The 16,873-nt window shown below is 38.7% G+C and overlaps 1 protein-coding gene across 4 annotated transcripts in view; it reads right to left on the bottom strand.

Annotated features, from left to right (window-relative positions):
- The window catches only part of DMD (dystrophin), a 147,349-nt gene that overhangs the window by 77,346 nt on the left and 53,130 nt on the right, over window positions 1–16,873 (bottom strand). For all 4 annotated transcript variants that reach the window (XM_011970700.1, XM_011970701.1, XM_011970699.1 and 1 more), the window contains exons 4-6: window positions 12,910–13,111; window positions 10,003–10,088; window positions 7,356–7,513 (exon numbers count right to left, since the gene is read on the bottom strand). In XM_011970700.1, the coding sequence (XP_011826090.1) occupies window positions 7,356–7,513; window positions 10,003–10,088; window positions 12,910–13,111 (446 nt within the window). The remainder of the gene's footprint in view (window positions 1–7,355; window positions 7,514–10,002; window positions 10,089–12,909; window positions 13,112–16,873) is intronic.

Consider the following 16,873-nt stretch of genomic DNA (forward strand, 5'->3'; position numbering starts at 1 on the left):
AGATGGAAAATGTATTAATAAAATGGAATTGGCCAGGTACGGTGGCTCACACCTGTAATCCCAGCACTTTGGGAGGCCAAGGTGGGCGGATCACGAGGTCAAGAGATCGAGACCATCCTGGCCAACATGGTGAAACCTCATCTCTATAAATAATACAAAAATTAGTTGGGCATGGTGGCATGCGCCTGTAGTCCCAGCTACTTGAGAGACTGAGGCAGAGAATCACTTGAATCTGGGAGGCGGAGGTTGCAGTGATCCAAGATGGCACCACTGGACTCCAGCCTGGCAACAGAGTGAGACTCTGTCTCAAAAAAAAAAAAAAAGTAATCAATTGGCCCGGGAAATGCTGTCTAAATCTAACCAGCCAAAAGTCTCCTGATAACGACATTTTAACATTTGCAGAGAAACAGAATCTCTAGAGTCTCTAAAATGCAATCCACAGATGATGTTTTGTTATAGATAAAAGAAATTGTTAACATTGGCAGGATATTTTCATGCCACAATACACTTTAGATAATCATAGCTAACATTCACTGGGCACCTTCTATGTATCCACCACAGCTCTTAAGTGCTTTGCTTCTATTGGTTCATTTAATCCTCACAATCACCTCCAAGAGTTCAGGGGCCAGGAAGGTTAAGAAATGTGTCCATAGTCACACAACCAGCGAATAGTAGAGCTGAGATTTGGACCCAGGCACAGTCTGGTTTCAAAGCCTATGCACTTAACCACTCTGCCAGTCACTACTCCAGGTATTCTGGAATGCTTTATCATTTATGTGTTAATGATCCTCCCACCTCAGTCTCCTGAGTACCTGGGACTACAGGGGCCCACCACCATGCATGGCAACAATAATACATTGTAGATTTCAAAATAACTAAAAGAGTGGAATTTGGAATGTTTCTAACACAGAGAAATACTTGTTCTCAACAGTTGAGACTGTAATTTATTCTCATTTTCATATCATTCTACATTATTACAACAACTGTGCATAGATGGTATTCATTTTTGTCATACGAATAGAGAAATTCAGAAGATAGATGGAAAAGCAACTTATTCATTTTGAATACTAAGTACAACAGGAGGCAGAAAACAGATGTAAAATAAAGATTTTGACACTCCAGCTTTCATAGGTGAAGCATATTGAATACAAAGTTGGTATACTTGACGCTATCTAAACAATAAAGTTCTTAACTTGTTTACAGAAGAAAATACTACAAAATCAAAATCACAAAAAGATATCTGCACTCTCATGTTCACTGCAGCATTGTTCACAATAGCCAAGATGCAGAATCAATCTAAGTGCTCATCAGTGGATGAATGCATAAAGAAAATGTGCTGTAAACACATAATGGAATATTATTCAGCCATAAAAAAGAATGAAATCCCATTATTTGCAGCAACATGTATGGAACCAGAAGACATTATGTTAAGTGAGATTAGCTACACACAGAAAGACAAGTATCCCATGTTCTCACTCATGTATGGTAACTAAAATAAATTGAACTCATGGAGGTAGAGTAAAATCATGACTACCAGAGTCTGGGAAAAGTAGTGAAGATTGGGAGATAAAGAAGGGATGGTTAATGGGTACAAAAATAATGGGTAAGAGGAAATATGATCTAGTGTTTGGTAGCACAATAAAGTCACTATAGTAGTCAATATATTTTTAAATCTTTTTACAGATAGGGTCTCACTATGCTGTCCATGTTGGAGTATAGTGGCTATTCACAGGTGCAATTGTTGTGCATTACAGCCTTGAACTCGTGGGCTCAAGTGATCCTCCCACCTTAGCCTCCTGAGGAGCTGGGGCTACAGGTGCATGCTACCATGCATGGCAACAATAATTTATTGTATATTTCAAAATAACTAAAAGAGTGGAATTGGAATGTTCCTAACAGAGAAATGATGAATGTTTGAGATGATGGACACCCCAATTACTCTGACTGTGTTACCCTACACACACTGTATGCTTGTATCAAAATGTCACACGTAACCCATAAATAAGTACTATTATGTGTCCATAATAGTTAAAAAAAAATATTTTAAAACATACTTTTTTAGCTGTTAAATGACTGGCAGTGCAGGTTTGTGAGATAATTCTTTGCGCTATGATGTTACAATGGCTACGATGTCACAAAGTAATACGAATTTTTCAGTTCCATTGTAATCTCTTCTTAAACTGATCTTATGGGACCACCATAGTATATATGGCCTGTCATTGACCAAAACGTCATTCTTCACCACATGACTGTATAAAGTTTTCCCACCTAAAAGTGATACTTGGTTTTATTTGAAGATAGACTAAATAGCTATGTTGGGATTAGAGTATTTTCAATCAAGATGTGTGTGTGCACGTATGTGGTTTGGAGAAAGGATGTTTATTATTTATCTATCTCATTCCATTACAATCTAAAATTCATACAAGGGATCACATTAACACATTAACACCATGTTATTTCAATCTCGTCTCTGAACTGGTTGAAGCCATAACATGATATAATTGTATGATGTAGACTAGATTCCTTGTGACACTGTGGGCCTGTTTCCTCATCTGAAAAAGGAGACATGCAGATAATCCTCAAGGTTCCTTCAGGCAGTCTATGTGACTCACTGCCAGGGCAGGCTTGGCCTTACTAAGGTCATAAAGATCAATCTAATCTCTCAACAGGGCTGTTTCCATGGAATATGAGATAGGAACAAGCTGGCAATATATTAATTACAGCTGTATCTCTAAAACAAACTCGTTGCAAAACTTTACTTCTATCACTACCAAAATGAGTCAGTTTCCCAGTAAATGTGTTGACTGCAATATGCTATTAATGTGGAAACATATCCTGTTGCCTCATTTAGTATCTACAAAGATACCACTGTCAAAGCCATAAATTTATAGTGAATATTCCTTTTTCATATCCATGGATGTGACTTCATTTCCTGGCTTAATGGATAATTCCTTGGAAGACTTATAGTGATTTTTAAATAAGCAGAATTTTTCACTTAGACCTGATGGGTGATTTCCTTTTCTAAGTGGCTAGTGAGGGCGGGGGATATGAGAAAACCTTTAATAAATAATCCAGAGAGTGTGGCACAGAAAAACTTCTTGCCAATACTGGGCCCTTGTCTGAATCAGAAGATTCAGTACCTTTCTAACTGTACCAACTTGAAAAAACGTAAGGTTTCCAGTTGGCGACAAGAAATCAAAGGAAATGAAATCTGAGATGCAAGGAATGCAATTGTAGGATAAACAAGTACTTTGTTACCGTTTACCTCAGGCTGGTAGAAATAGTGGCCTTTGAGCACAAGCTTGCTGAAGGAGCCAGCCCAGCCCTATTCTCAAGGTCCTAGGCTTCAAACAAAGGGCAGAGGACATTTTCACTCCTGTTATCTTTCCCTACAGCAAACATTGTATTTTTATGCACGTTGCACGATGAAAGGCAAGGTGACCGCCAGTGCACCTGGCCAAGGAAAAGCATGCCAGGGCCAGGACGTGGATTCCTAAGTATTTACAATGGATCCATTCGACCTGACTGCAAATTGCTACAAAGCTGAGAGGCTCCCCAAATCTAAGTAATGTAAGCCTCACCATACATACAGAATTTACTAGCATCTGACTAGAAATACTCAATTTGCCAATACTTCAAACTCATTCTTCCTCCCCCTCAAGGTCCCCTGTCTTGTTATACCTTTTCTTATTCTATCCAGGACTCAGGAAAAGTAGCTGTTGTTTGGCCTCGGGAAGCTGGAGAGCAGAAGTATCAGAAACTACATATTTGGGAATGAGGTGATAAATGTGGCGGTGGGCATACTGGACTAGGAATCAAACTCTTCCACCAGCTGAGGGACTTTAAGGGCACAGATAAATTATTCATCCACTTAAACAATAATAAAAGCAAAATCTCCAAAGCCTGACTATTCTGTTCCCCTCAAGGACTTGGTGAGGATTAAATGAGAGAATTCATGTGAACAAAGTTTTGTTAGGAGCAATGGTAACAATATTATTTATAAGCATAATAGGTACAAGTGGTAAGGAGAAGCTGTTTCATGATAGTGAAAGCAAACTATGGGTGGTTATGAAACCAGATTAGGAAAGGTCTGAGAGTTAAATAGAGAAATTAGGATTTGTTCAGTAGACAACACAAGGATACTGATATTTTCAAGGATGGCATCATATGGTGAATGCTTTTCTCTAAAACCAGTAATGAGGGCAATAAGACCAATGAAAAGGACTGGAGTGTGGAGTGGAGGCTTGCTAGGAAGCCAGAGCAATGATGAGAAGGCCTGGAAACAATGTAAGGATGGCAATGGAAAGCAATCAAACAAAACATGTTTCTTTCCCTAAAAAAAGAGGCAGCACTTTACTAATTTTTTTTTCTAATTATAAATGTTCAAAGAAGAAAACTCAGAAAATAAAAATAGTACAGAGAAAATCAAAAGCCACCTGTTACCACCATTCATATCTTGACTGATTTCCCCCCAGTCTCATAGAAAACATTTCAAGGTTGGATGCTGTGGCTCACACCTGTACTCCCAGCATTTTGGGAGGCTGAGGTGGGTGGACAGCTTGAGCACAAGATCTTGAGAGCAGCTTAGGCAACATGGCTAGAGACCCTGTCTACACACACACACACAGACCAAAAAATTGCCAGGCGTGGTGGTCCATGCCTGTAGTCCCAGCTACTCAGGAGGCTTAGCTGGGAGGATCACTTGAGCCCAGTGGTCAAGGCTGCAATGAGCCATGATTGTGCCACTGCACTCCAGCCTGGGTGATGAAGTTAAACCCCTTCTCAAAACAAAACAAAACAAAACAAAACAAAACACATTTCACATTTCAAAGAGCTTGGAGACTGACTGGCCAACCAGGAGGCATTCAATAAATATGCAAGGATGGATTGAATTCAAAGCTTTGATACTGAGAATACAGAGTTGTTATTACAGTGACAGAAATGTAACCAAACCAGAGACACGGGCTTAGGGGAGTAGGAGGTTATCCAGCACAAGGATGCAGCAGGCAGAAATGGAATAGGTTGGTCTCCTGATAAGGGGGGCAGCCCAGGCAAAGCAGAGCTTCTGTTTGGCCACCCCTTATCCTGACAACCAAATTCAAGAGGGCCAGAGGCTGCAGTGAGGATGGTGGTGGCTTCCTGATGAGTCAGTACTCGGGGTGACAGAAAACAAAGGCTCCAGCGGGCCCGGAATAGAGCCTAGTTTACTTTGCAGCAGGGACCATCACTGAACCTTACCTTTAACCCAAGTCACAATACACACACATATGTTTATATATCCCTATATATGAACATGTGTGTGTGCTTCACTAGAACTGAAAAAGTAACTGAGACTTGGACTAAAGGTGAAAAATGATTAGGACCTGTAATCCCAGCACTTTGGGAGGTGGATTGCTTGAGATCAGGAGTTCGAGCCCAGCCTGGCCAACATGGTGAAGCCCTGTCTCTATAAAAAACTAGCCAGGCATGGTGGCAGGTGCCCTGTAATCCCAGCTACTCAGGAGGCTGAGGCATGAGAATCGCTTGAACCAGGGAGGCAGAGGTTGCAGCGAGCCGAGATCACGCACTGCACTCCAGCCTTGGCGACAGAGTGAGACTCTGTCTCAAAAAAAAAAAAAAAACAACCCAAAAGATTAGGAAATAACTCATGTTTATGGCAAGTTGTTTTATAATTGGATTTTAAAAAATCAAAATGAATCTAGATTGCTTGTGGCCATTAATATTCATTGTATGAAAGTTACTTGTGTCTACATTTTGATGATTGATTGGACTGATCATCTATCTGCATTTTGGAAGGTTTGGGTATGAGGAAGAAAAGATACTTATTTCTCCACATGTATTTTACATTTACAGCTAATTTGCCATAATTGTGGCAAAATAATTCAAACAGTATATCCCACTTTACGTACGTGAACTTATTATGTGTGCATCCGGTAAATGTGTTCAACTAACTATTAAATAAATACTCAAACTGCTTTAAACACCTAAATATTCACAGTGTTTTGCCCAGGAAGCCTTCTATAGTTTCATCCTAGTCTGTGGTCAAAGACTTCAGATACAACCCAGTTAGCTCTACAGCTAGTTCTATTTTGTAAATCTCAGCCATTGTTAATAGAATTAGAATGGATCGAGAAACCCTACATAAGAAAAACAGCTCTTAGCACTTGAAAAAATAAATAAATAAATAAGAACACCGTGAATAATGTGATACTGAAAGTATCTTACTCCTTCAATACTGATAGCATTACAATTAGAACAACTTTTGAAGAAAGGCCACAAAAAAGGTTTGTATTCTTTTGTCTGGCAATCACACGCCTGAGAATTAATCCTATAAAGAAAGCTTCAAAGATAAAAGCTAAATGATAAGGATGTTCATTGTAGCACTATTTACCTAATAAAAATTAGAGGCCAGGTGTGGTGGCTCACACCTACAATCCGAGCACTTTGGGAGGCCGAGGCAGGTGGATCACCTGAGGTCAGGAGTTTGAGACCAGCCTGGACAACCTGGTGAAACCCCGTCTCTACTAAAAATACAAAAATTAGCCGGGCGTGGTGGTGGGCACCTGCAATCCCAGCTACTCAGGAGGCTGAGGCAGGAGAATCACTTGAACCCGGGAGGTGGAGGTTGCAGCGAGCAGAGATCGCACCACTGCACTCCAGCCTGTGTGACAGACCGAGACTCCATCTCAAAAAAGAAAAAAAAAAACAGAGAAAAAAAAATTAGAGCAATGTGAATGTCTATCAGTGGAGTGCTCAGGCATTTGGGAAGAAGAGGGTGTTTCTGGGGCACTGACTATGACAGAGAAAAAGCAATGGGACAGGATAGGAAATAGAATGGACAAGAGTGTGTTCAGTTAGTGATGGACATTAGCAGAGTACACACTTCTAGACTTTGGAATAATAGGGGAATGTCAAAGCTACAAAGGACATTTTTTTAAAAAGGATAGCTGTGCTAACAATTTACCAACATCCATTGAAAGGAGGCTATAATGACAGAATTAGAGAAAGGACTCAGAGACGAAGAGACTCGCCTACAAAGGCCATTTTCTTATATACATAGGATTTCTGTGGCTAGAGACTTATTTCCTCCCTTGCTGAACGTCTTCCCTTCCAGCACCTCAGTAACTGTGGGGTCCCTGCTGCAGATGGAGATTTCTTTTCCTTCCTCAGCACTGTCTTCTTTCCCAAAACCTAGAGTTCCAGAAGCTGCTTACTATAGAGGTTCCAAATATCCCAAATCCCACACCTACTGCCTACTGAAGAGCTAATATGAGAAACTGAAGCTCTGTGAGTTTTTAAATTAATTTCTAAAATATGAACGAATACATATGTTACCTAGAAGGTGAAAAACTTACAAATTGGAAGCAGCTCCGGACACTTGGCTCAATGTTACTGCCCCCAAAGGATGCAACTTCACCCAATTGTCTTGGAATTTGGATAGAATCATGCAGCAGGAGACCCAGCCTGCGCTGGTCACAAAATCCTGTTGAACTTGACACTTGCTTGAAAAGGTCTACAAAGGAAGAAGAAAATTGCAACAGTCAAAACACAGCACCCATGGATGCCAGCAGAAACTGACGTCCAACTCAATTCCAGTAGCAATTCTCAAGAGTAGCCAATATTTCCACAGAGTGGGGTTACTTCTAATTTGTGCTAATCTGGACATTTATTATTTTTATGAATCAAGTTAATGATCACTGTATATATATGAAGTGTGATAACTTTTACATAAACTATGTCACTGCAAGAAGCACAAGCTTACATGTACCCTTGACACTTAAATTTCTTCTAAGCCAGAACACAATCCTTGGGAATTATTATATATAGGATGTAACTACATCAAAAAATAAGTGTTTTAGCATTAAGAGACATATAACTGGCCCAAAACACCACCCTCTTTGGATACCAGAGATTCAAAAATGTACCACAATTGGGACTTCTTTATGGAGTCATAAGATCACTGAGCTTCCAGTCCATCATGTGTGTGTTCCCATAGGATACTGTGCATAGTTTGTTGTTGTTGTTGTTGTTGATGTTTGCGATGGAGTCTTGCTGTGTCACCCAGGCTGGAGTGCAGTGGCGCAATCTCTGCTCACCGTAACCTCTGCCTCCTGGGTTCAAGCCATTCTCCTGCCTCAGCCTCCTGAGTAGCTGGGATTACAGGCACATGCCATCACGCCCAGCTAATTTTTGTATTTTTAGTAGAGACGGGGTTTCACCATGTTGGCCAGGCCGGGGTTTCACCATGATGGCCAGGCTGGTCTTGAACTCCTGACCTCAAGTGATTCACCTACCTCGGCCTCCCTAAGTGCTGGAATTACCGGTGTGAGCTACTGCGCCTGGCTGCATATTTCTAATTAATAGCTCATATCACGTTATGCTGGCATTGATTTAATATGTGTCTATCTTTTTTGGCAGGAGAATTATATTCCCTTGAGGGAAGGAACCATATCTTGGTCAGTTGTGTGCCAGAAGCATCTAGAGTAGACTAGCAGTACCCGGTGGAGAGTAGGTGCCCAATATATGTAACAGAATGAACATACCGAATGCTTGCAATGTTATGTTTTGTTCTCAGATATAAAAATTTAATCATACCTTATATTCACCTAGAAGTTGCCCCTTCAAAAAAAGTAAATCCAAGAAAGCTTTCTGTACCCATAAGCACACTTTAAACTCTAGGAAATTAAATGCTTTAACAAGATACCTAAGATGACATTAAAAATTGAGATTATACGAACAGCTTTTTATCTTCTCTCCGATACACATACCTAGATGTTTATGTTCAAAGTTATGAGTTATTTTCAAACATCTCATTTTCAATTTAATATTTTTGTTTCACCAACCTAAAACCATGTTCCTTCTTAGTAGTTATTTGAAACACCAGCTCAAAGCTTCCTCAATTATTCACTTTAATATTATATTTACAATGTGCTGTTACTATACCATATATACAGTAGATTAAAACCTAATCTATAATAAGTAACTACAATGTTTAAAGGAGAAAAGCACACAGATATCCCATCTTATCCAAAATACATTTTAGCATGGTTAATAAAAGCTGTTCAGTTATTTTTCTTTGGTTCTCAGGATGAGAAAACTCAAGCGGACACTACATAAAAGTGAGAGTCAAAATGGTTTGTGTATTTTGTGGCTTACTCCTGAAGGAGAAATGATCAGGAGGACACAGAGTGGCTTTTATCTCCTGCCTGTCCTGAAGCTCAGCACATCTCCTCACATGTGTGGCTAGGCCTTAGGGGAAGAGAGAAAAGACCAGCTAGGCCGGGTTTGTTTAATATTCCTACTGGAAAGATTGCTTATAAGTATTTCAAGGCGAAAACCAAGTGCAGCCTTTCACAATAGGAATGGATGGTCACTCGGTCATCTGAACCATCACTCCTCTAGCATTTGCTTTTAATTTGGTTTTAAAATTTTTAAGCAGAAGAACCCAATGCGTAATCAAAAGGAAATTCTGTAGGGTGGTACGTATCTACCCTTTAAGAAACAGCAAGCTATCTGTCTCCCAAATAATAAAATGTTAGTCATGTCACGGAATTGGATGTATCAGTACAACTTGCAGTAAGATGATTATAAAATAAACAATGTTTCTTGAACATGAATGTCACATAGTATTCTTTAAATAAGAATCCAAGGACTAGACAAGTGCAGGGATTAAATCTTCACACTTATTTTTCTGACTTACAGAAAGAGGTTAGAAAATCAGACTTTATCCCCTAGGAACATGTGTTTTATTCAGACACAGTCAGTGTAATGTAAAATAATACTTGGACTGGAAACGCTAATCCTCATTCTCTATTTAAATGCCTGCAATTTAATGTTTGACAAGGAATGGCACAAACCAAATTTTATGACACTCTAAAAGCAGTTCTACATCTTACATGAGGAACCTGCTGTCAAATAAGAACAGTCTGTCATGTCCCATCTAGAACTAGGGTAATTAGCCAACATTAATAAAAGAATACAGCGTTAGTATACACGACTTACATCTGTACTTGTCTTCCAAATGTGCTTTACACAGGGAAATGATGCCAGTTTTAAAAGACAGGACACGGATCCTCCCTGTTCGTCCCCTATTATGAAGAATCAAACCAGAAAACAATTACTGACACTTTCCTAGAGGGTAAACACTTCTACTTAAGCATAAAGCCTTGAAAAGGAAAAATAAAAGAGTAAAGTGGTGTGAACTCTATTGACCGCTGTTTTATTAAGATTGTTTTGAACTTTTCCAAATTTATTATCTCTTTGACTGATGACCTACAATACAATGGAAATTCAACCAACTTGACCACTGAATGTTTACCAAGTTTCAATTCCTAAAAACTCGTATGTAGAACTGCAAAAGTTCTACATAAATTAAGAAAAAAAATTCTATTCACCTATGGAAAGCCACCTTGGTTTAAGTTGGTAAGCAGAAGAATTACCACTCTTCACCAATCTACTTTGGTTATTAAAGCAAATTACCCACTTTGGTCACTGAAGCCAAAAAAATTACCGGCAACTAACTGCTCTGCCCTCTTAAATGCTTAGATCTTCATCAGACTGCCCCTTACTGAAAGAAAATTAATCACTTCAGGCCACGTAACACATAATATAAAATATAAATGCTTATCTCTATGAGAAAAATATGATACTCTATTAAACAGCATTCAAATACATGATCTAAAAAATAAATTTATAAATAACCTGTTGCTATATCAATGTTTTAATATAGATTGCTTTTATTTCACTTTGCATATAGAAAACTGAAATAAAGCATTCCACATAACAAATTTATTAATAAGCTAATTTTATCCATGGGGGAAAAAAAGGAAAAATAAGAATGAAAAGTTTTCCATTTTGTAGAAAATGTCTTTCAAGACATGGAATCAATGTAAATGCCCATCAATTACAAATTAGATAAAGAAAATATGGTACATATACATCATGGAATACTATGCAGCTATAAAAAAGAATGAGATCATGTCTTTTGAACATGGATTAACTGGAGGCTATTATCCTTAGCAAACTAATGCAAAAACAAAAGAGTAAACACTGCATGTTCTCACTTATAAGTGGAAGCTTAATGATGAGAACTCACGAACACAAAGAAGGGAACAACAGACACTGGGGTCTTGAGGGTGGAGGGTGGGAGGAGGGAGAGGAGCAGAAAAGACAACTATTGGGTACTGCGGTTAACCCGTTTATGCTGGAGGTTGCAAATTATTTTTTGTGAAAATCAGACCTTGACAATGACCTTGAGCAGTAGGATATGAATAATTCCCACAAAAGCTTAGTGTTCCAGCAATGGAACACTAGGCATAAATAGGTTAATACCTGAGTGATGAAATAATCTGTACAACAAACCCCCGTGGCACGAGTTTACCTGTATAACAGACCTTCACATGTACCCCAAAACCTAAAATTAAAGTTAAAAAATGTCTTTCAGTAGTTTTTTGGCTTCTTATTTTATTACGGAAAGCTACTGAGCCTTAGATATCAGTAAAAAGAAAAAGGAGAAAACATTTTCAAATAATTTGCTCATTAGCACTTCAAAATCACAAATGATAGTTCCAACTGCGGTTATTTTCGGTGAACAATATGCTCAACTTTCAACTATTAAAATTTATTAAATCCCTCAGTCAAAAAGAAATCCTGGGCACTAATGGACTAACAAAATTCCTATCATTGGAAAATTTTCTTATCTTTTTTCCTCTTAAGAAAAGGTTGTTCAAAATTTAACAAATCCACTTTATACAGCAACTTCAAGGAGTTAAAATTGTCACCAAATAATTTTCAGGCAGGTAGAATGGCGTTATATATTCAGAATGCATTCACATGTCATCTGCAAAGAAAACAGTGCCAAAATATATTTGAGGAGAAACCCGAATATAAACTCTTATCAAAACTAATGTAAATGTAGTTCGCAATTGAAATCCGACATGTTCAAGGACTTAGTAGATAACTAAGATGAATGTAATAGTCAGGTGGTCCTGAAATTTTAAAAAGCAATACCTTATCAAAATAAGAAAGAAAAAAAGCTATAAATTTTAGTTAAAAAGGTGGTAGAAGTCTACAACAAAGGTGAAAGGCAAAACAGTTGTTATGCAACTCTTTTCAGAAAACCTTCCCAGATTTCCAAATGGGAATATGTTCTTGATTGGTGAAATGAGGTATGTAATAATTTTGAGGTCTGAGAAGAATTTAGGCAACATTAAAACCAATTCCTTCTGCTCCCTTCTTCAATTGTCTTCATTAAGCTCAAGAAAAAAAAAAAAATCAGAACTGGGGATATCTCCCATGTGCAATCCAAAATAAACAAATAATTGCTCTCTAAGAGAGAGTGATGAATGGAGGCGCCAAACTGAAACTTCATAAAATCTTATTAAAAAACAAAATAAAACCAAAAATGTTCTCAGTTTGAGGAGTTAAGTTTGCTGTATTAAGGGCTTGTTTTCATTTTGTTTGGCCTATCAATTCATAATCTTCTGCAAGTCTCCTAAGTATCAGCTAAGACAATTCTGATCTGGAGACAGGTGTGCCAGTATCTCCAGGAGCACAGCCATGGCCGCCAGTGAGAGGGAGCCACCCCTGAAGTGCATGGAAGAATTCCAAAATCCATGGGCGAGAAAGGGAAAGAACCAAGGGCTATATGTTGACTTATTCCACTATTTGAAGAATGAGTATCTCAGGGTTTTGTTTGTTTTCGAATCTGAGAGCAATCTACGTTCTGGCTCTTAACTCCTAGTTTATTAAAATATTTTTCAAGTCATAAATGCAAAAATGATTTATCACAGGAACAGCATTAGGTCCACAGCTTCTGAGGCCCTGTTGTAATGCTAATTACACTGTCACCATTCTGTAAGCTAAGCCTCCTATGACAGAGACCGGGAAACAAAAACTAGCCATACATACGTATCATAAACATTCAGCAGCCAGTTCAGACACATATCCACGCAGAGAGGGACGTTGACCAAATTGTTGTGCTCTTGCTCCAGACGGTCATAAATAGTGGTCAAACAATTAATAATCTGCAGGATATCCATGGGCTGGTCATTTTGCTTGAGGTTGTGCTGGTCCAAGGCATCACATGCAGCTGACAGGCTCAAGAGATCCACTGCAAAAACAAATAAAATCACAAATGATTCAGAGAGTATAACCTTCCTTTCGGTGTCCTTTTTCCTTTGAGAATCCTAGGTAGGACCGTCTCATACCCTTTAATAAACACCAAACTTGAACCACACTCTCTTTGAAAGGTGTTTTATTTTTATCCCTCGACTCTAAGTTGATGAGTTTCATCAGTATTCAGGATCTGAAGTTGTTCTTAAATCTCACTGGCATTGGGTGCAGGTACGGGCAAAGACATAATTCCCATGCTTGGATTACTGGGGAATATCTGAGAGTTAAGGGGGCCTATCCTGTTCTACATAAACAGAGTCAATTTTCACCTGAATAAGAAAAAAAAAATGTTTTTAGCAGAAATGTTTGAAGAGATCCAATAATACTTTCTTGTATTGGTATTAAAGAAAATCTGTTAGATTAATCTGTATGGCTAAGGTTGTGTAAACTCTATTTCTAGCTATGCATTTATAATCATTAAGCACTTTTCTCCTTGAAATATCAGTCACCTCAGCATCTCTCTGCTACCCTAATATTAGGTGAAAAAAATACTCTCCACTAAAATTTTCTATAGGCAAACTAAAGTAATTGTATAATCTATCCAGTTTTCAGACCTGAGGCTCACTTATTTCTCCTTTCACCTTCAAATTGTATTTGATAATATGCTTTCCAAGTCCTCTAAGAACTTTATAAGACTGAGGGAGGAAAATTCCCTTGATCTGAGGAGGTATTTAATCTTATGCCAGGGACAAAAATTTAACGAAAGTGAAACTTCAACCTTGTCCAACATCAGCAAATCACAAGCTTTATTCCCAAGTGTCATGAAAAGATTCATTTCTCTAAAGCCAATTTATTAGCCAAACTAGAAACACAACAACATTGCTTTTATACCACCTTATACACCTAAGCTCTGGTTGAAATTCTCAGTCCTTTGAGACTAGGAATCCATGCTAATTAAGTAAATCTCTCATGCATCTAGGGGGAAGGGGCAATTCAATTATAAATGTAGTTCACATAAATACAGGTAAACCCCACTCAGTAAACAGCTTTCCCAGTAATAAAGAAATGCAAACTTAAGGCTTTAGTGTATTTTACAAGTTATTCGTGGCCAGTTCTAATTAAATATTAAGAAAGAAACAAAAATAGTGGTTAATACCTATGTAGGTTTGTGCAAAAATACTTTTGCACCTATATCGCACACATTTTTCTCTTTTAAAAAAAAGGAAAACAGAAAATCCTGGAGTTTCCCCAGAAGCATGAAGCAGACATGGCGGTGGAAGCAGGAGTCTGCACTCCTCCCTTGGAAGGGAAGGCCCCTCTGTTTTTGCTCTGAAATACTCTAAAGATCGAGAAATGACCCTTTTCATGGAAGCTGAGACTTTGTTTAAAGTGGGAGGAAGGAAGATAACTTGGGAGACTGACCTGAGGAGTCAAGTGAGAAAAATAATAAAGAATTTTAAAAAGCAATGCAAGGAGGCAGGAGGGTGGGAGGACGTGAGGAGGGAATGGCTGAAAGCGGACTGCATGGGAGGCTGGAGAGAGGTTCAGAGACAAAAGACTCAAACTTTTATTCTCTCTTCTGTGTGCCTGTTTTCCTCAGAGGGCGTATACTCAAGTGCACGTAGTAGGAACACTTAGAAACACAGTATACCCGCTCCATTACTGGAAGAGAGGAATGGATTTCTTCCAAACACCAATATTCCCAACATGTTTCCTTCTATACTGAAGGAAGCTATGGGTGGTTGGAAGTTTTTCGATTATTTTCTTTTTTGTTACTCTGCTTTAGTCATCATTAAGTATTTTGCCTCTGATCCAGGCATTTAAGAAGTAACTAGTGAGAATTTTTAGAATCGCTTTTGTATTAAGAGTCTTATTTATCCGTGTGATGGAAACGAACAAAGAGAAAAACTGCATGAATTTCATTTTATTGGGCCTGCTCTTATCTCTGTACAGGTGAATGGGTAACACACAGAAGAGCAATTGTTGAGTATAAATAGCTCCAGAGGGGAGCAAAGCAATTGTTCTGAAATTACAGGAGCAGAAGATGACACAGTTAGGAGAGAAATACTGTGCAGTGTGCTCTGCTAAAACTGGATGTGGTTAAACACAAGAACAATCCATCATAGAAGACTGAAGAGCACATTTCCCTAAACAAACATGTCAAACAGAATTCAACTTTCATGGAATTATTTTGAAAAGAATTCTATTTAGGTATACACAATCCATGCTATGGACCTGAAAAGGAAGTGAGAATATCAGTAGGGACAATTTAATTGCCATGCATATGCTTTTCCAAATGAACAGCTTAGAGAACGCACCTAGACTTTTTGATGAAACATTAAATGTAATGATTAGCTGTTTTTAGGACCCTCAATAAACAACCAGCAGATACAGTTGTGTGAAACCATTTTTTTCCTTAAGCTAGGAATTTCCATTAAATATTATATGTGTGTGTGTGTGTGTGTATTCACTAGTAGATATACCTTCAAAGCTTTATAAAAACCCAAGTATTCTAATACATCCTCACTTTCTAAATTATGTTTACAGTAGAGGATGCTATAGGCTTTGAAGCCATTGAAGAATAGGGACCATGTGGTGGTACCCTACGCATGAGGGCTATGGGGGTGAGAGAGGGTGGGGACAGGATAAAAATTGCTGACTCTCCAGGATCCTCTTTGCTGTGCAGAAAAAGCAGACAGTGGTGGCTGGGGGGTGGCGAGCAGGCAGGACTTCAGCACAGGGATCCCACTAATGGTTCCTGAGGCTCTGGTTGTGCCTGATCATCTTCTCAACCTTCTAGCTTCAAAAGCTAATTCTTTTCCTTTCTATGTATGCCACAGTAGCTAACTCTTGCTATTCCTTTCTATGTAAGACAGATTTTTTTTTTTTTTTGTCTTTTACAGAGTGATAGACTCTTAGAGCCAGAAGGTTGCTTTAAAATCATTTTGCAGTTGAGACAACTGAGACCAGAGATATGGAGACTCGCTCTGGGTGTTATGGCAGGTTATCTAGGTTTTCTGATTTCTCATGGAGGTACATATTGTAAGAGGGAAAAGTGGGTGGCAGAAGATGTCCTTACTGACTTTACAGAAAAGGAAAACCATTCTGCATTCCATGCTAATGACAACAGTAGGATAAAACAGAAGCACCAAAAAGTTGGTTAGTGGAAAAAAAAAATGTCTCATGGTGCCTATATAACCCCCAAGTTCATCCTGTAGGTCAACCTGGATATTCTATGTTGATGTATAAATAATTCTGTGATCTAATTAGCACAGAAACAGAAAGAGGTGAGTAATGGTAGAAGAACTGCTGCATGTTTGCTGATTTTTCTTGCCCAGGCATGCCATTCTACAGGCAACTTGCACTTATGGCTGAAGGACCTCCCAAGCAAATCTTTGCACTTCAAGAAAGTCAATGCACTTTGATGTAGTTGTCTGTGCAGTAAGGGTTAATTCCAGAGAGGCTGGAGTTGGCATGAGAGGCCTTGCTAAAATATCTACACAGTGCAGAGCCCTGGTCAAAGCACTTTCTTTTCAAAATGACTTACTGTGTTGAAGTGTAGCCACGGGTTGCAGGTTATCACCATTGTTTATTGCTAACAATAACACTGACCATTTTTACCTGGGCACAGTGAGACCAATGGAAGCCAGTGAGTTTGAGGCTGGTTACATAGGAACAGTATGCCTAGGTTACTGGCAGGACATAAGAAAGCCTGGCTGAAACTCCAATTTGTGCCCCCTGGTTTCCAAGGTGTTTTGTG

This window comes from Mandrillus leucophaeus, unplaced genomic scaffold (genome assembly GCF_000951045.1).
Source record: "Mandrillus leucophaeus isolate KB7577 unplaced genomic scaffold, Mleu.le_1.0 Scaffold964, whole genome shotgun sequence".
NCBI lineage: Eukaryota > Metazoa > Chordata > Mammalia > Primates > Cercopithecidae > Mandrillus > Mandrillus leucophaeus.